The sequence below is a fragment of the Equus quagga genome, chromosome 14 (genome assembly GCF_021613505.1).
Source record: "Equus quagga isolate Etosha38 chromosome 14, UCLA_HA_Equagga_1.0, whole genome shotgun sequence".
Taxonomy (NCBI): domain Eukaryota; kingdom Metazoa; phylum Chordata; class Mammalia; order Perissodactyla; family Equidae; genus Equus; species Equus quagga.
This window is the reverse complement of record NC_060280.1, coordinates 52084333-52097471: the sequence shown is the minus strand read 5'-3', so window position 1 is coordinate 52097471 and position 13139 is coordinate 52084333. Positions and strand designations below refer to the sequence as shown.

At 40.0% G+C, this 13139-nt stretch overlaps 1 protein-coding gene across 1 annotated transcript in view; it reads right to left on the bottom strand.

Moving 5' to 3' along the window:
- Positions 1 to 12867, bottom strand: part of YAP1 (Yes1 associated transcriptional regulator) — a 111566-nt gene extending 98699 nt beyond the window's left edge. Inside the window, 3 exon segments of the mRNA XM_046685157.1 lie at positions 9186 to 9436; positions 12402 to 12581; positions 12583 to 12867. Of these exon segments, the coding sequence (XP_046541113.1) occupies positions 9186 to 9436; positions 12402 to 12581; positions 12583 to 12723 (572 nt within the window). The 5' untranslated portion in view covers positions 12724 to 12867.
- Between the last annotated feature and the right edge of the window lie 272 nt (positions 12868 to 13139).

Here is a 13139-nt window from a genome sequence, read left to right as displayed (position 1 = left end):
GTACCAGTTCTAACAGGAAAGTCTGCACACCCTCCAGCTGGGAGGGGTTAAAAGCGATCCTATTACATCACCTGGACCCTAGCCAAACTACACGACTTCAGAAACATAACCTATATCAGTCTGAACATGTGTAGAAGAAAAACAGAAACATCTGCATTTTGGCCAACTCTCCCCTAGAGGTTTTTTTTTTTTTATCTTAAAGAAAAAGTTATCCAGGAGAGCTTGGTGAATTTTAACTGCAACTCTATCACTGGCAAGAATTAGTTCCAGGAAGGGTCTCCAAAGTCTCCATTTATTGGGCTCATTTTTAACCTTAGGCACTTGTTTATTTTAACACATTTCCTTACTCTACATATTTAACTAAGATGTATTAATTCTGTTCCATTCCTTCACACCATTCAACATTTTAATACCTTTTACAATCCAGAAGTATCCACTTTTCTGGTATCATTTAACACTCTTCTCTGATGGCTAGAGTGCTCTGGTCTGGTTTTGCATTGGTCACTTAACATTTTATGTGGTTTTCAAAAATTGTGCTTCCTCTTTTTCCACAAAAGATTTCCATAGGTACATGCTTTTTACCTAATCAAGGCAGAGATTGCTGAAAAAGTGGATCTGGAGAAATTCGACATGAGAACAACAACAAAGCGTTCTAATACATCTCAGTGATCACCTATGGATGAATCTATTTTAACCTAAACCAAGCTTTCAGGAAATTCTAACTACTTAAAAATCTCCAAGGTTAGTCTATAGGTAAAAAACACTCTCTCTATATTATTATTATTCTATGACATCTACAATGGCCTATTGAAGACTGACACAGCCACTTTTCTGAGCTGTATCTATTCAAAGAGGACTTGCCAGGGAAAGCAACACCCTAAATTAAGAAAAAACCAAGTTACATATTTCTGGAGGTTAACCTACATAAGCACACCAATAATTATTTAATCAATTTAGACATGCATAAATATTTTCTTTATCCTACTACCATATGTATTGATGAAAACTAGGCGAAAGGAAGGAACGAAGGAAGACAGACACAGGCCAATTTCACAAGGCTGCTTTATATTAAAGCCCTACTTTTTAAAGCTGTGTATACTAGACAAAGAACTTGAAAATGACATACAAATAGATAGGAATATCTCCACTATTACATATAAGAATAGGAGTTAAGTTTTCAATCTCTCTGCCCCTTCACACTATTTCAGAATCCAAACCCTCTGAACAAAACTCATACACTGCCCAACGCCAACCACCTTGACGTCAAAGTAAAAAGTTCCCCCTTTAAGAAAATCTAACACATGAAGTTGAAAACTAGCAACACCAACACTAAAGGGGACAAATGTAATGGAATTAATCATTTGCCTGGTAAAAGCACTACTTAAATATTCATTAAAAAGTGATTCCGTGATATTTATGTCAAATCATATGAAACTGTCAACATTCATTGTTTTGGGCTTAAAAAATTAGCAACTTTATTTAGTCAACCTAATAGTTACAAATTGGATTCACAAAAATTCAGCCTACACACAACTTTTCAAAAACCTATTGCACACCCGCCTCCCTGGCCCAAGAAGGAGATGAGAAATTTATGTTCCAGAGAAATGGAGCCACAGGCTCTGGATTCAGATACCTGGCATAGCCAAGAACAGGGATGAAGCCCCACCCCTGTTCAACCCTAAAAACACTGGTAGTCAGTCTTAACACTCATCACCATCAATGCTCTCTAGAGAGAGGACTGGCAGATTTTTATCTGGAGAAACTGGCCCCTACAAGAGAACCTAACCAAGATACTGACACAGAGGACACCCCAGAACATCAGGGCCTGGGTGATCCCTGTTAAATCACTCTCCAGTGAGGTCCACTAAGACAGTGAAAGCAGAAGAAAATTTAAAAAGGAACACACACTATAATATCCTCATAGAGAGATTCTACTATTACATCCATGAAATAAGAACAGCATGTTATTAAAAATAACAAAGGAACAATGAGCTCAGAAAAGAGTCCTTGGAAATTAAGAATGATAAATAGCTTTTTGAAAAAAAAAAATTCAACTGAAAAATTAAAAGCTAAAGTTGAAGGAATCTCCCAGAAAGCATAACAAAAGGCTATGTGAAGGAAAATGAGGGAGGACAGGAATAAGAAAATTAGAGAGTTATTCTGACTAGCCAGAATTCCAAAAAAGGAGAATAGATAAAACAGACTGGAAGAAATTATGCAGGAATTACTAAAAGAAATCTTTCCCAGGACCGAAGACAGGGCAACTGCACTACAAACCTTTAAGGGGCACCATTCACACTGAAGACTGAGTTTCCAAACCGTGCAATGTTTACAATGAATTAAAAAAGGGTGCATACCAAAGTACATCATGAAATTTAAGGCCTCCCCCAAAGATAATGAAAAAAATACTAAAATCCCTGAGAGAAGCAAATTGGGTTTAACTACTCAATAAGAAAACTGAAAGCTAGAATAAAATGGAGCATTACCTTCAAAACTCGAAGGAAAAATAACTTAACCTTGAATTCTACAACCAAATTGCCCACCAAAAGTCAACAGATAAAGATACTTTTAGACATAAAAGATCTCAACGTAGTTACCTACCATGCACCCTTTTTTCTCAGCAAATTCTTGAGGAATGAGCCAACACTAAGGGTTAGCAAATCAAGAAAGAGAAAAACAGTAAATAGGGTATCCAACCAAGAAGAGGGATGCAGGGACTTGCCAGGACGAGAGAGAAGGGAAGTGCCTGCCAGTAGGAAAACTGAAGCAAGTTGAGAGCAACCAGTCTAGCCCAGAGTAGGAAGACAAAGGACTCAGGAACGTTCCGGGGGGGGGGGGGGGGCAATAAAGCAAAAAAAATACAAAGGAAAACAACAAAAAAAAAGACAACTAACAATTCCAAGAAAATATCAAAGTTGTTCAGGAAATCACATTACATTGTACAGCTCAGCTGCAGGCAAACTCTAAAGAGTCATAACAATGTAAAAATACTTAAAAAAAATTATAGTAAGTATACTGGGAGGATTAAGGAAAGGAAGAGGCAGAGGGTGCAGAAAAATTAAGAAATAGCAGTGCAGCATATTTTATAAATATGAAAATTTTAAAGGTATGGGGGGTAGGAAATCTCAAGGGAGCTGAATGTTTGTGTCGGGAGAATGCAAGCAAGAGATTTTTTTAAAAGGTCAGAGCTGTTCTTTTTCTTTAAAACCTTCTAGTACTAAGGAATTTTCTAAATCTATGTATATGTTACCCACCTAAAAATTAAATTTCAAAATGTTTCTTTATGAGGCAATGAAAACAAGTATCTTTAAACCCATCTCCTTGGCAGAATTTAGGTGCTTCTTCCCCTTTCTCCTTTTCTGAATTTTTCAATTCTCTCTAATGAACATGTGTCACTTGTACAATAAAAAACAAACACCTTATTAAAAATCCATGAAATCAGATACATGTGGGAGGAATATGAGGGAGGGAGGACAATCTTACAAATATTAACAAAAGAACTCCACATTCATACTTGTACAGGAAAAAAAATCCTTATCTGACCCCCAACCTCCTAGGTAGTAGGGTTTAATTCCTTGCCCAAAGCCTGCTCCATATTATAGTCACTTCAGGGTATGAGAGAAGTTCAATTTCAAACAGCTTTCTAGTCCACATTCAATTTTGTGAAAGCACATAGTAGCACTCTGAATAAAGCCATCTTTACTCTAAACCCCAAATCAAATAGTCTATAGTTAAAGTTTTCATGCATGTATCAAAAAGCACATCTCTTTAAACATACCTATTGGTCACATAAGGATCTTACTTTAAAAACAAACAGAAAACCTCCTTACTTTAGGTGAAGTATTTGCAAGAGGAAGAAAGGAGCTTTTAACCAAATGTACCATTCAGTACCCCCAAATCAGGACCCAGCCAAAGAATTTGATAAGTTTAGTGACTAACACTATCCTGTGAAGAGATAAGGAAGCGCACTAAAGTGAAGATAAGTTATAGCACTAACCACAAATAAAGCACTGAAAATATGTGGTGCAAGAAAACAGTAGTACTTTAAAAGATGTTCCTATTCGGATTATTTTGCTAATCTGCAACACTATTCAGAGAAACAAGACCAACCGATGTGTTAAAGATTACGATTCTTCTCACGCTAGGAGCCAAAAAGGGTTAAACTACTGACCACTTTTTCTTGTCTAAAATATTAAAAGGAGGGATAAAAGGACCGTTGTGATTTATACCAAACTTCTTTGTTTGGTTTTAGAAGGGGTCAAGCCCTCCGCAAATAGAAGTGCTTCCAGGGCGGCAGTACTTGCTCCCAGGAAACTTGGTGCTACCGTACTTGAGCAACCAGAACCATGAAGCAATTCTTCTTCATAAAAACAGCAATGTCTCTTTCATGGTTTGAAGTTGTGATTAATCCTAGAATCAGAAGCCTTTTTTTAAGAACTGCATCACTTAGTAACCATAGTTATGGAACCATACAGCTCTTTAAGACCTCTCTTTTATGCAATGCTACTCAACTATTATTAAACTTTCAAGCCATAATTAATGGCTAAATTATGCTATAACTAAAGGTAGCAAATAAAGCTTGAATAATCCTAAATCTTAACAACTGCTTTTTAAAACGACTTCACTTTGATTTGCCCTAAGCCTCAACTTCACTATACATTTTCACAACTAAAAGGTTTAGAGTTCACCTCTCTTCGAAAGCCTTAAGGTAAACAGCAATTCAGAGTCACGCTAGTGTTACATGCTAGTGTTAGTTAGGATGCTAATTTACATTATTTTTCTAACTATAAAGTAACACATATTTCTGTACATTACTAATGAGGACTGATCCCAGGGTTTCAGAAACACTTTTTTTAAAGTTTCAACTATTCAAATATCACCTAGGCTTTTTTCTTAATAGTTAACATGAGTCTTTCGGGGAGGAATATTTTTTGAGTGTTATTTTTTAAAGAAAATTAGCCTACCATGTTGCAACCAACCGAGTCTGCTGCATTTAAACATTGTTTGTTAACTAAATATCTTTCGTAGTTCACACTAAAAATACTCATTTTTTTTCCCCCAGGAAATAAATTAATCTCTATGTTGTTTAATCTGTCACATCCACTATCTTCCAACTGTTTTTCTTCTGCCACTGCATTCAACAGTTCCCCAGAGTTTTTCTGCTGAAATCACTGCGGCACTGCGGGCCATTCTTCCCCGGGATGCCCACCCACTGAGCAGAAGCAAGCGTTTTTTCTGAGAGCTGGGGGGATACTTTCATCTTCTCTCTCCACCCTTCCTCAACAGCAAGACAAATGGGCAGAGACCAGGCCTCTCCTCAGATAGGGAAATACTTTGTGACTGCAATTTGAACTTTTTTGGTTTGCACCTTAATCAACATTTAATGGCAATATTACAAGCTTTTCTTTTTTAAAGGGAAATCATTTTGGTTACACCTGATATAGCAAGAAACCAAAAAACACAATAGCCTTACTCTTTATAAAACTGTTTCCTTTTAAAACCTCTAATCTTCATTATGGTAACAATATACATTTGCATGTGTGTATGGTCTTCTACTGGGCAAGTGTTTGGGAGAAGTGTAGATGAAATTATAAGAAGAAATGGTTTAATTCATCTCCTTTAATTGATACACTTCTGAGGTAGCTTTAATTAGGGCAGTGGAGCATTCATTTCTGAACTAACATGTAGCAAAAAAAAGAATCAAACCACTTATAGCAACCAATAACATCTGCAAGGCAACTGCGTTTAACGTTGGCATATTGGCTAAATCATAGGCTGTGCAATGTTGAAAATCTCTGAAAACATACCTTTTTAAACTACAGATCAAGATGCTCAATAAGTATAATTTTTAATCAAATCACAGCCACAAGAAACCTTGAAACTTCAAGGACTAAAAAGACTGTGGCCAGTTATTCAGAAAATGATAACAGAAATGAAACAAAATGACCTTTTAAAAATTAGAAGAACACTATTAAAACAATGCAAATCTACAAACTTTTAAAAATTATTGCCTCAGATTTCTTAAATCAAATTGTAAGGTCCTATATGGTATAGTAATATACAAGAAGTTCTTTGTACATGGTAACAGTTACAACGTATCAGATTCAATGAAATAAATCTGAGAAGTAAAAACACTCCTTGTAACCAGAGATATTATTGCAACCAGAGACATTATAGAATACTAATTCAGGAAGTTATTCAGCAGCTTATAAAGAAATAGGAAGTTGTTGACCAACTACTTGAAGAACTATTTCCTGTAGGAAAACTATAAGACAGCTGAAGAAGGCAATAATTCTCAGAGTAATAAAAAGAACGGATTCTTTTTAAATAAAAGCTCAATATACAATGTTGCAGAAATTAGTTTTAAACAGTAAATTCAGTAGAATATGTAATATACAGACTAAACTTTTTTTACACACTTCACAATCATAAAGAGCTTGAATACGTGTCGTTGATAAATGTAGCTAGTACTATACTTTCATAAGGTACAAGTCTTCTCCAGAACATCTTACTAACCCAGGGAGGGAGGGCTTTGAAAATACCAATGATCACCTGCCTACAATCTTTCAGTAATTATGCTGCCTTGAAAGGAGAAGACGGAAAAACTGACGTGAAAAATTATTCATATGTCACAAGGCAACAATTAGTTGTTTCCAAAGTCAACATTTCTAAGTTTTCAATCAAATTACATCACCTTGCATGTCTGGACCATTTATGGTCAGATTTCTTCATGCCAAGTATAAATCTCAATAAATTATATAGTTTGTAACTTAAAAATTTGTTCCAACAAGCATTTAAGAAGATGTATAGTGAGATATAATGTTTCACTGTTGAAATGAGTATAAAGTATGAAACTACATAGCTTAAATCTTCATTCTACATCTAGCTGGCAACACGTATCTTCTTTAGACATAAGATGAAAATGCATTAAGCATTGGTTGTAAAGAGAGCCTGACTTTTTTAAAACATCAAAACTAGGATAAAAATGAACTTAGACAATACCAAGTTGGCTCCAAAAGCTTCATTTATCATCTTTGACTCAGTAAGGACAGAAATTAATCTCATTTACCAGTGCAATACACAAAAATAAGTTACGACAACTCATACAGCCCATAACATTGTGGAAGTAGCTAAAAAGACGTGAACTAATCTTTTCTAACTTTTCTTCAAATGGCATATTGTTCATAAAACAGAAACTCTTTAGAAAAAAATGAAATTTTATTAGCCCACAGTACCCACCTTCCATATCCAATGCCTAGGGGCCCTCTCTACAATTATTCCTGACAGGTACCAACTAATGCATGATTTTGCCTGCTTTTACTGACCGAAGTTCATCTCTCAGGGAAAACCATTCTATTTCTGAAAGGTTTGATATGAGAAAATTATACCAACGAGTCAAAAATCCTCATGTTTCTTATCATAGAACAAGCCTAATTTTACTTCCACATGAGAGTCCCTCAGAAATCTTGAAGAACAATCATGTTTCTCTCTCTTCTTTCCCAGTTTCTTCTTTTCCAGGTAAGCTTCTCTCCACTCCTGCAACCATTACTCCTATGGCATACTTTTCATATCATTTTGGCCTGGTTTACCTTCCCTACAGGCTGACTCAATTGGGGTGTTTGGGGGGGGGGGGGGTGTGTGTGTGTATGCCCTTCACTAATTCATCTTTATCAATATATTTAACGGAAACGCTTCTTCTCAGAGGAACCATTGGAACTTTCAAAAATAAATTATAGAATATTTATTTCATCTCAAAACAAAAAGATCATTCAAAATAACGAAAATGTAGGCAAATGTCACCTATAAGCAATTATTACAGATACAAAAAACTAAGAGCATAAATGTTGCTATTTAACCTTAAACTTTTAGCTTCGGCATGAACCAAAGAAAGGAGGCAAGCAGGCTATTAAGTTGTTTAAAAATCTCCCCAGGTCAGCATGTGACCCAGCAGGGAGAGGTTCAAAAGAGTAAAGCCTTTCTTTTTCCTCCTAACAACCTGGTTTGTTTCCACTCCTTTTCCCTTCAAGACATCCCTCACAGCTAGCAGCTCTTTCAATCATTTACTTTGGATGTCTGCTTGAGAACAAATGATCTTGCTCATGCAGATGAGTTTGCCAGACTTGTGTGTACTTTCCAGTCTCAGGCACTTTATTGTTCTGGTTGAAACCTGACCCTTTGAAATGGATACCAGGACACCAGAAAACAAATTAAAAAAAGAAGAAAAAAGTTGCAGGAAAGGGGCCAAAAAACTGCAGAAGCTCTTCAAGATCAAAATTTTTTCCTCTGCCCTTCTCCTAAATAAGCCTGTCACAAAACTGTACCTTACATTACAAAGTAACAACCCACTCTGAGACATTTATTGAGACTCACACAACAGTATCATTAATTGTGTTATCTGATCTAATAAATAAATGTTACATTTGCCTTAGTAGATTGTCAAGACAGATCTCAATCAAAACTTTGACCATTTTTCACTTTATCATCTCAACCTGATTAAACAGTACTAAGTAAGCAACTCAATGCCCTTGTTTTTGTTTTCCCAAAGAGGGATTCTGTTCTGAAGACCTGCTAGTCTGGAAGAAGTGTGCCACTGAGCAACTGTATATCAAAACCGAAAATTCATATTTCTCTTCACGTTTTGGGGAAAAAACTGATAAGTCACATCAAACTGCAGCTAAAGGGTTTGTCATTTCACAACCTGAAATACTGTAAAATTAGACTCCCAAAGAAGTCCTACTTATTTTGTAGTTTTACCAATAAAATACTTATTTAAAAGAATATAAGAAGTGCCATACATATTTAATAGGACTATGCCAACCTTATAATTCTCACAATTTGAAATTTTTCATGGTATTCTTTCAGTTTTGAGCTAAGCTAATTAAAAGGTTTGGCACAAACTCAAAAGAGAGTATGAGAATATGCAAATTGCCACAAAAGAAAAGGTTAAGAATCAATCTTTCAAAATATTACCCAAGCTAAAGAAGGTATTTAGGTCATACCAAACTGAAAAAAAAAAAAAAATTGAAGCTATACCAGAGCTTGACATAAACATTAAATATAAAAATATAAATAAAAAATACATTAAGTAGAATATAAAAATGACATTTTATATTGACACCACTTTACTGTGTTTTCCAAAATATGTTTTTCCTAGAAAACTATCTCCCACCATTATTTTCACTTACTTTAAAAAGTATCTCTGACCAGAAGATGTCTTCGCCATCTCCCAGCCTGCTGGCAGAGGTACGTCATCTGGTATCTCAAAAGAAGACTGTCGAAGGTGTTGAGCAGCGGGTGTAGCTGCTGGGCCAGAGACTACTCCAGTGGGAGTCAATGTCCCAGGCGATACGGCTCCCAGCTGCAGGGAAGCTGGAGAGGAATGAGCCCGAACATGCTGTGGAGTCAGGGCTCCTGCAGTGCCTGCATCAGTACTGGCCTATTAGGAATAGTAAAATGAACATTTCTTAAAAACTGTCTTTAAAGTGAGTCCCTTTAAATTTCCTAGATAGAATTTCATTGCAATCAAATATCTAAGTACCAAAGGCAAATTTCAACATTTAATATTTGACACAGAGGAATACAGGTTTGCAGATGGATACTTTTAAATGGTTGATGTAATTTTAATATGTACGTTTACAAACACTTGTCATTTTACTGATAAGCAGTCCATCTAAGTGAATTCCTACCTACTACACATTAGACATGCCTTCTACATATTGTAGAGGCAAACAGTACAGAAAGAATGAAACATCCCTAAAATAATAAATGATGAACTTTAAAACCTAATTTCTAAAAGGTGGTATGGGTGCTTTTCCAAGTTCTAAAATGTTCCAGGTATAAACAAAACCTAAGAAATATAACAACTATGCTTTCTTTTTCTTAGCTAGGTTTTGAGTAATGTTTTTTCCTACCACGCCTTAAACACATGACAATTGTCATTTCTCCTCACTATGGACAAATGCCATTAATAAAGCAATCACCACAAGTTATACAACTTTTAATGAATGCAAAAGATTTAGAACCATCCAAATGTTCTTAAAAGCCAACTAATGAATGAAATGAAAACCCAACCATATATTTGTGTCTAGATGATAAAGATGGCAACAGCTCAATTATAACTTAAGAAGTTACACACTTACGTATTTACAACTGTGTAACAGCAGAAAAAATTCTGCACTCCCGACCCTCAAGATCTGGGTTCTAGTCCAAGCTGGTTAGCGTGACACTGAACAAAGACCTTAATCTCTGAGAGCCTCAGTTTTCTCATTTGTAAAACAGTTTTCATGACAGAAAAATGGAAAATACACATATATATGAATGAAAATACCCATTAGTTTGTGGACAATAGTATTTACAACCCACATTCATAATCTAGTATAGTTATTTAAATTCCTTGATTAGAATTAGGATTGTCAAAAAGTTAGAATTTCCTAGATTCACATAGGCAAGGAAGGGAGACTGGAAGCAATGCGCAGGGGCACATCCGCCTTAAAGTCAAGTTGCGTACCTCGCAGTAGATTTGAATGAGGAAATCATTAGGAGAAATAAAAATCAAACTTACACACACACAACATTTAGTTAAGAAACTTATTAAAAACAAACTATAAATTATTAATAGTATAAATGCATAAACTGCTGGATATAAATTCTTGTGCAATTATTTACTAGAAGAGTCAGGACACTTTTCAGTTGCAATTCCTTTTGGCTTATAGATGCCACAAAATGGGGAATTCAATCTCCTATGTGTATTATACTTTCAAAACATATTAAGTAACTAGCAGCATAGCTTGCAGTCTGCAGGGTGCAATGCCAACACACATTTACCCATAATGAATCCAGAAACCCACTTCCAGGGGGAAGAGAAAAAAGCATACCTAAGTCTACTTCTTACAAATTGAAGTGTTTAGGCAAGCAGCTAAATTGTTTTTCCTTTCTCCTCCTTAACCCAGGTTTTTGTCAGCAGGTTAAGTGAGTTTTCTTGAGTTCCAAAACCCCCTTAGTCTGCGGCAGGAGAACATACAGCAGGCCTGCAAACAGGAGGGGGAGTGGGAATAGCAGTGGGGGTGCTAACTCTGCTTTCCACTCAACTTACAGCCCGAGTGGACTAACTACATTGTAGTATTTGGAAAACCAATTAACTTTTGGACAAAGCTCCTAAGCTGAAGTTTCGCCTGAAGCAAGTTCTTTAAAAAAAAAAAAAAAGGAAAGAAAGAAAAACCTACACTAAACAAATCTACTGTGGGAATGTTAACACTTTCATAATAGTTTCACTTCAATGTTGGATCAAGTTGACAAAATAATCGAACGTAGTGTATGTGGAACAGCCATGTTCGTATCCTCAGTAAGAATTAAAAGCAATGGCGAGCCTCGAATTAGTCATCGCTTCCCAAACATTAACTTTTAATCACAGTTGAACTAGGCAGGACTCGGCCTATGAGTCAACCTGCACTGTATTATCAAAGGCTTGTGTTAAAACCAAGGCATTGTAAAGCGCGACTCAGGTCCTGCACAACGTGCAGATGTGGCTAATTTAAAGGCATTTCAGCAGACTGTAAATAATAGTCTACAATTGGGAAACCAACACGTGAAAGTTTGATAAGAGCTAGCCTGCCCGAGTTGCAAGGCACAGGGGAAGCGCGGGGGTGAAAGCGCTAACTCCATAAACAACTTCCAGGAAAGTCTGGATCCTGTATTCAGAAAGCGCCGGGGCCGCGAGGAAAATAAATGCTTTCGGGAGGGGGAGGGGGAGAAGGAGCAAGAAACGGAATGGACTGGTTCAACCCCCACCCCCAATCAACACTGCAAAACAAGAGAACAATTATTGGACTCCCCAGGAGACTGAAGTGGACCGAGAGCCCCCGAAGGAAAGGGGCCCAGGGCTCAACTTCACAAACTCGGCCGCCGCTGGCAACGCACCCACACAAATGCCAGAGGCCTCCCTCCCCCTCCCCCTCCCCCTGCCCCGGCCGGCGGCGGCGGGAGCGAAGGTGCGGAGCGCGGCGGCGCGCGCATTGTGCAAGCCCACCGCGGCCGGGGCCCGCTCTCCCCACCCCCTTCCTTCCTCCCCACCTCCCCCGCCACTCCCGCCAACCTCCCGGGAACCCCAGGAAGAAAGAAAGAAAGGAAGAAGGGGAAAAGCACACCCCCCGGGGCTGCAACCGCAGAGAGAAACTCCGAGGGGAAAAACAAATCTCGGCCCCGGACTCCGGGAGGAGCGGGGAGGCGGGCCCCGCGGCCGAGCGGGCGCCTCCGGCCCCTCCACGGCTCCGCGCGGGCCCCCGCCCCCACCTGGCTCGGGCTCGCGGAGCCCCCCACCCCGGCCCGGGCTGCAGCCGCCGCTCCCGAGCGCCCCGGGCCTGGGGCCCGTCCGACGGGGAAGGGGGCCGGGGCGGCGAGGTTACCTGTCGGGAGTGGGATTTGGGCTCGGGCGGCTTGAAGAAGGAGTCCGGCAGCTTCCGGAGCCTCATGGGCAAGGTCTGGGGCACGTTGGCTGTCTTGGGGTTCATGACGGCGTTGAAAAGCGCCTCCAGGTCGGTCTCCGAGTCCCCCCGGACGTGCACGATCTGGTGCCCGGCGGGGGGGGGCCTGCGACGCCGCCTGGGACCCCGGGGGGGCCGGCTGCCCGGGACCGGACGGCGGGCCCTGCCCCTGGGGGGCCTGCGCGGGCGGCTGCCCTTGGCCCTGGGGGGCCGGCTGAGGCGGCGGCTGCTGCCCGGGATCCATGGCTCCTGCCTCCCCCGACGCGCACCCCGACCAGGCGGGCTGAGGGCTCCGCCCGGGCGCCCCGGCTCGTCGGGCCGAGACAGGAGAAGCGGCGAGGGCGGCGAGGCGGCGGGAGCGGCGCTCTCCTCGCTCTCAGGGCTGGGGGGCTGCGCCGCGGCCCCGCATCCCCCGCCCGGCGCCTCCGCCCCCGCCCGCGCCCCGGCTCCGCTGGTCTGGCGGCTGCGCCTCGGGAGGGGCTGCGAGAGACCCGGAGCCGCGGCGCCGGAGAACTTTTTTGCCTTCAGTCCCTTGACGGCTGCCGCACAGCGCGTTGCCTCTCCCCTCCCCCTTTCTCTTTTATTTCCTTTTCTTGTTCCTTCCTTCCTCCCTTTCTTTTCCCCGGCGGCGGCTGCGCCCGACTGCGACAGAAACTCGCT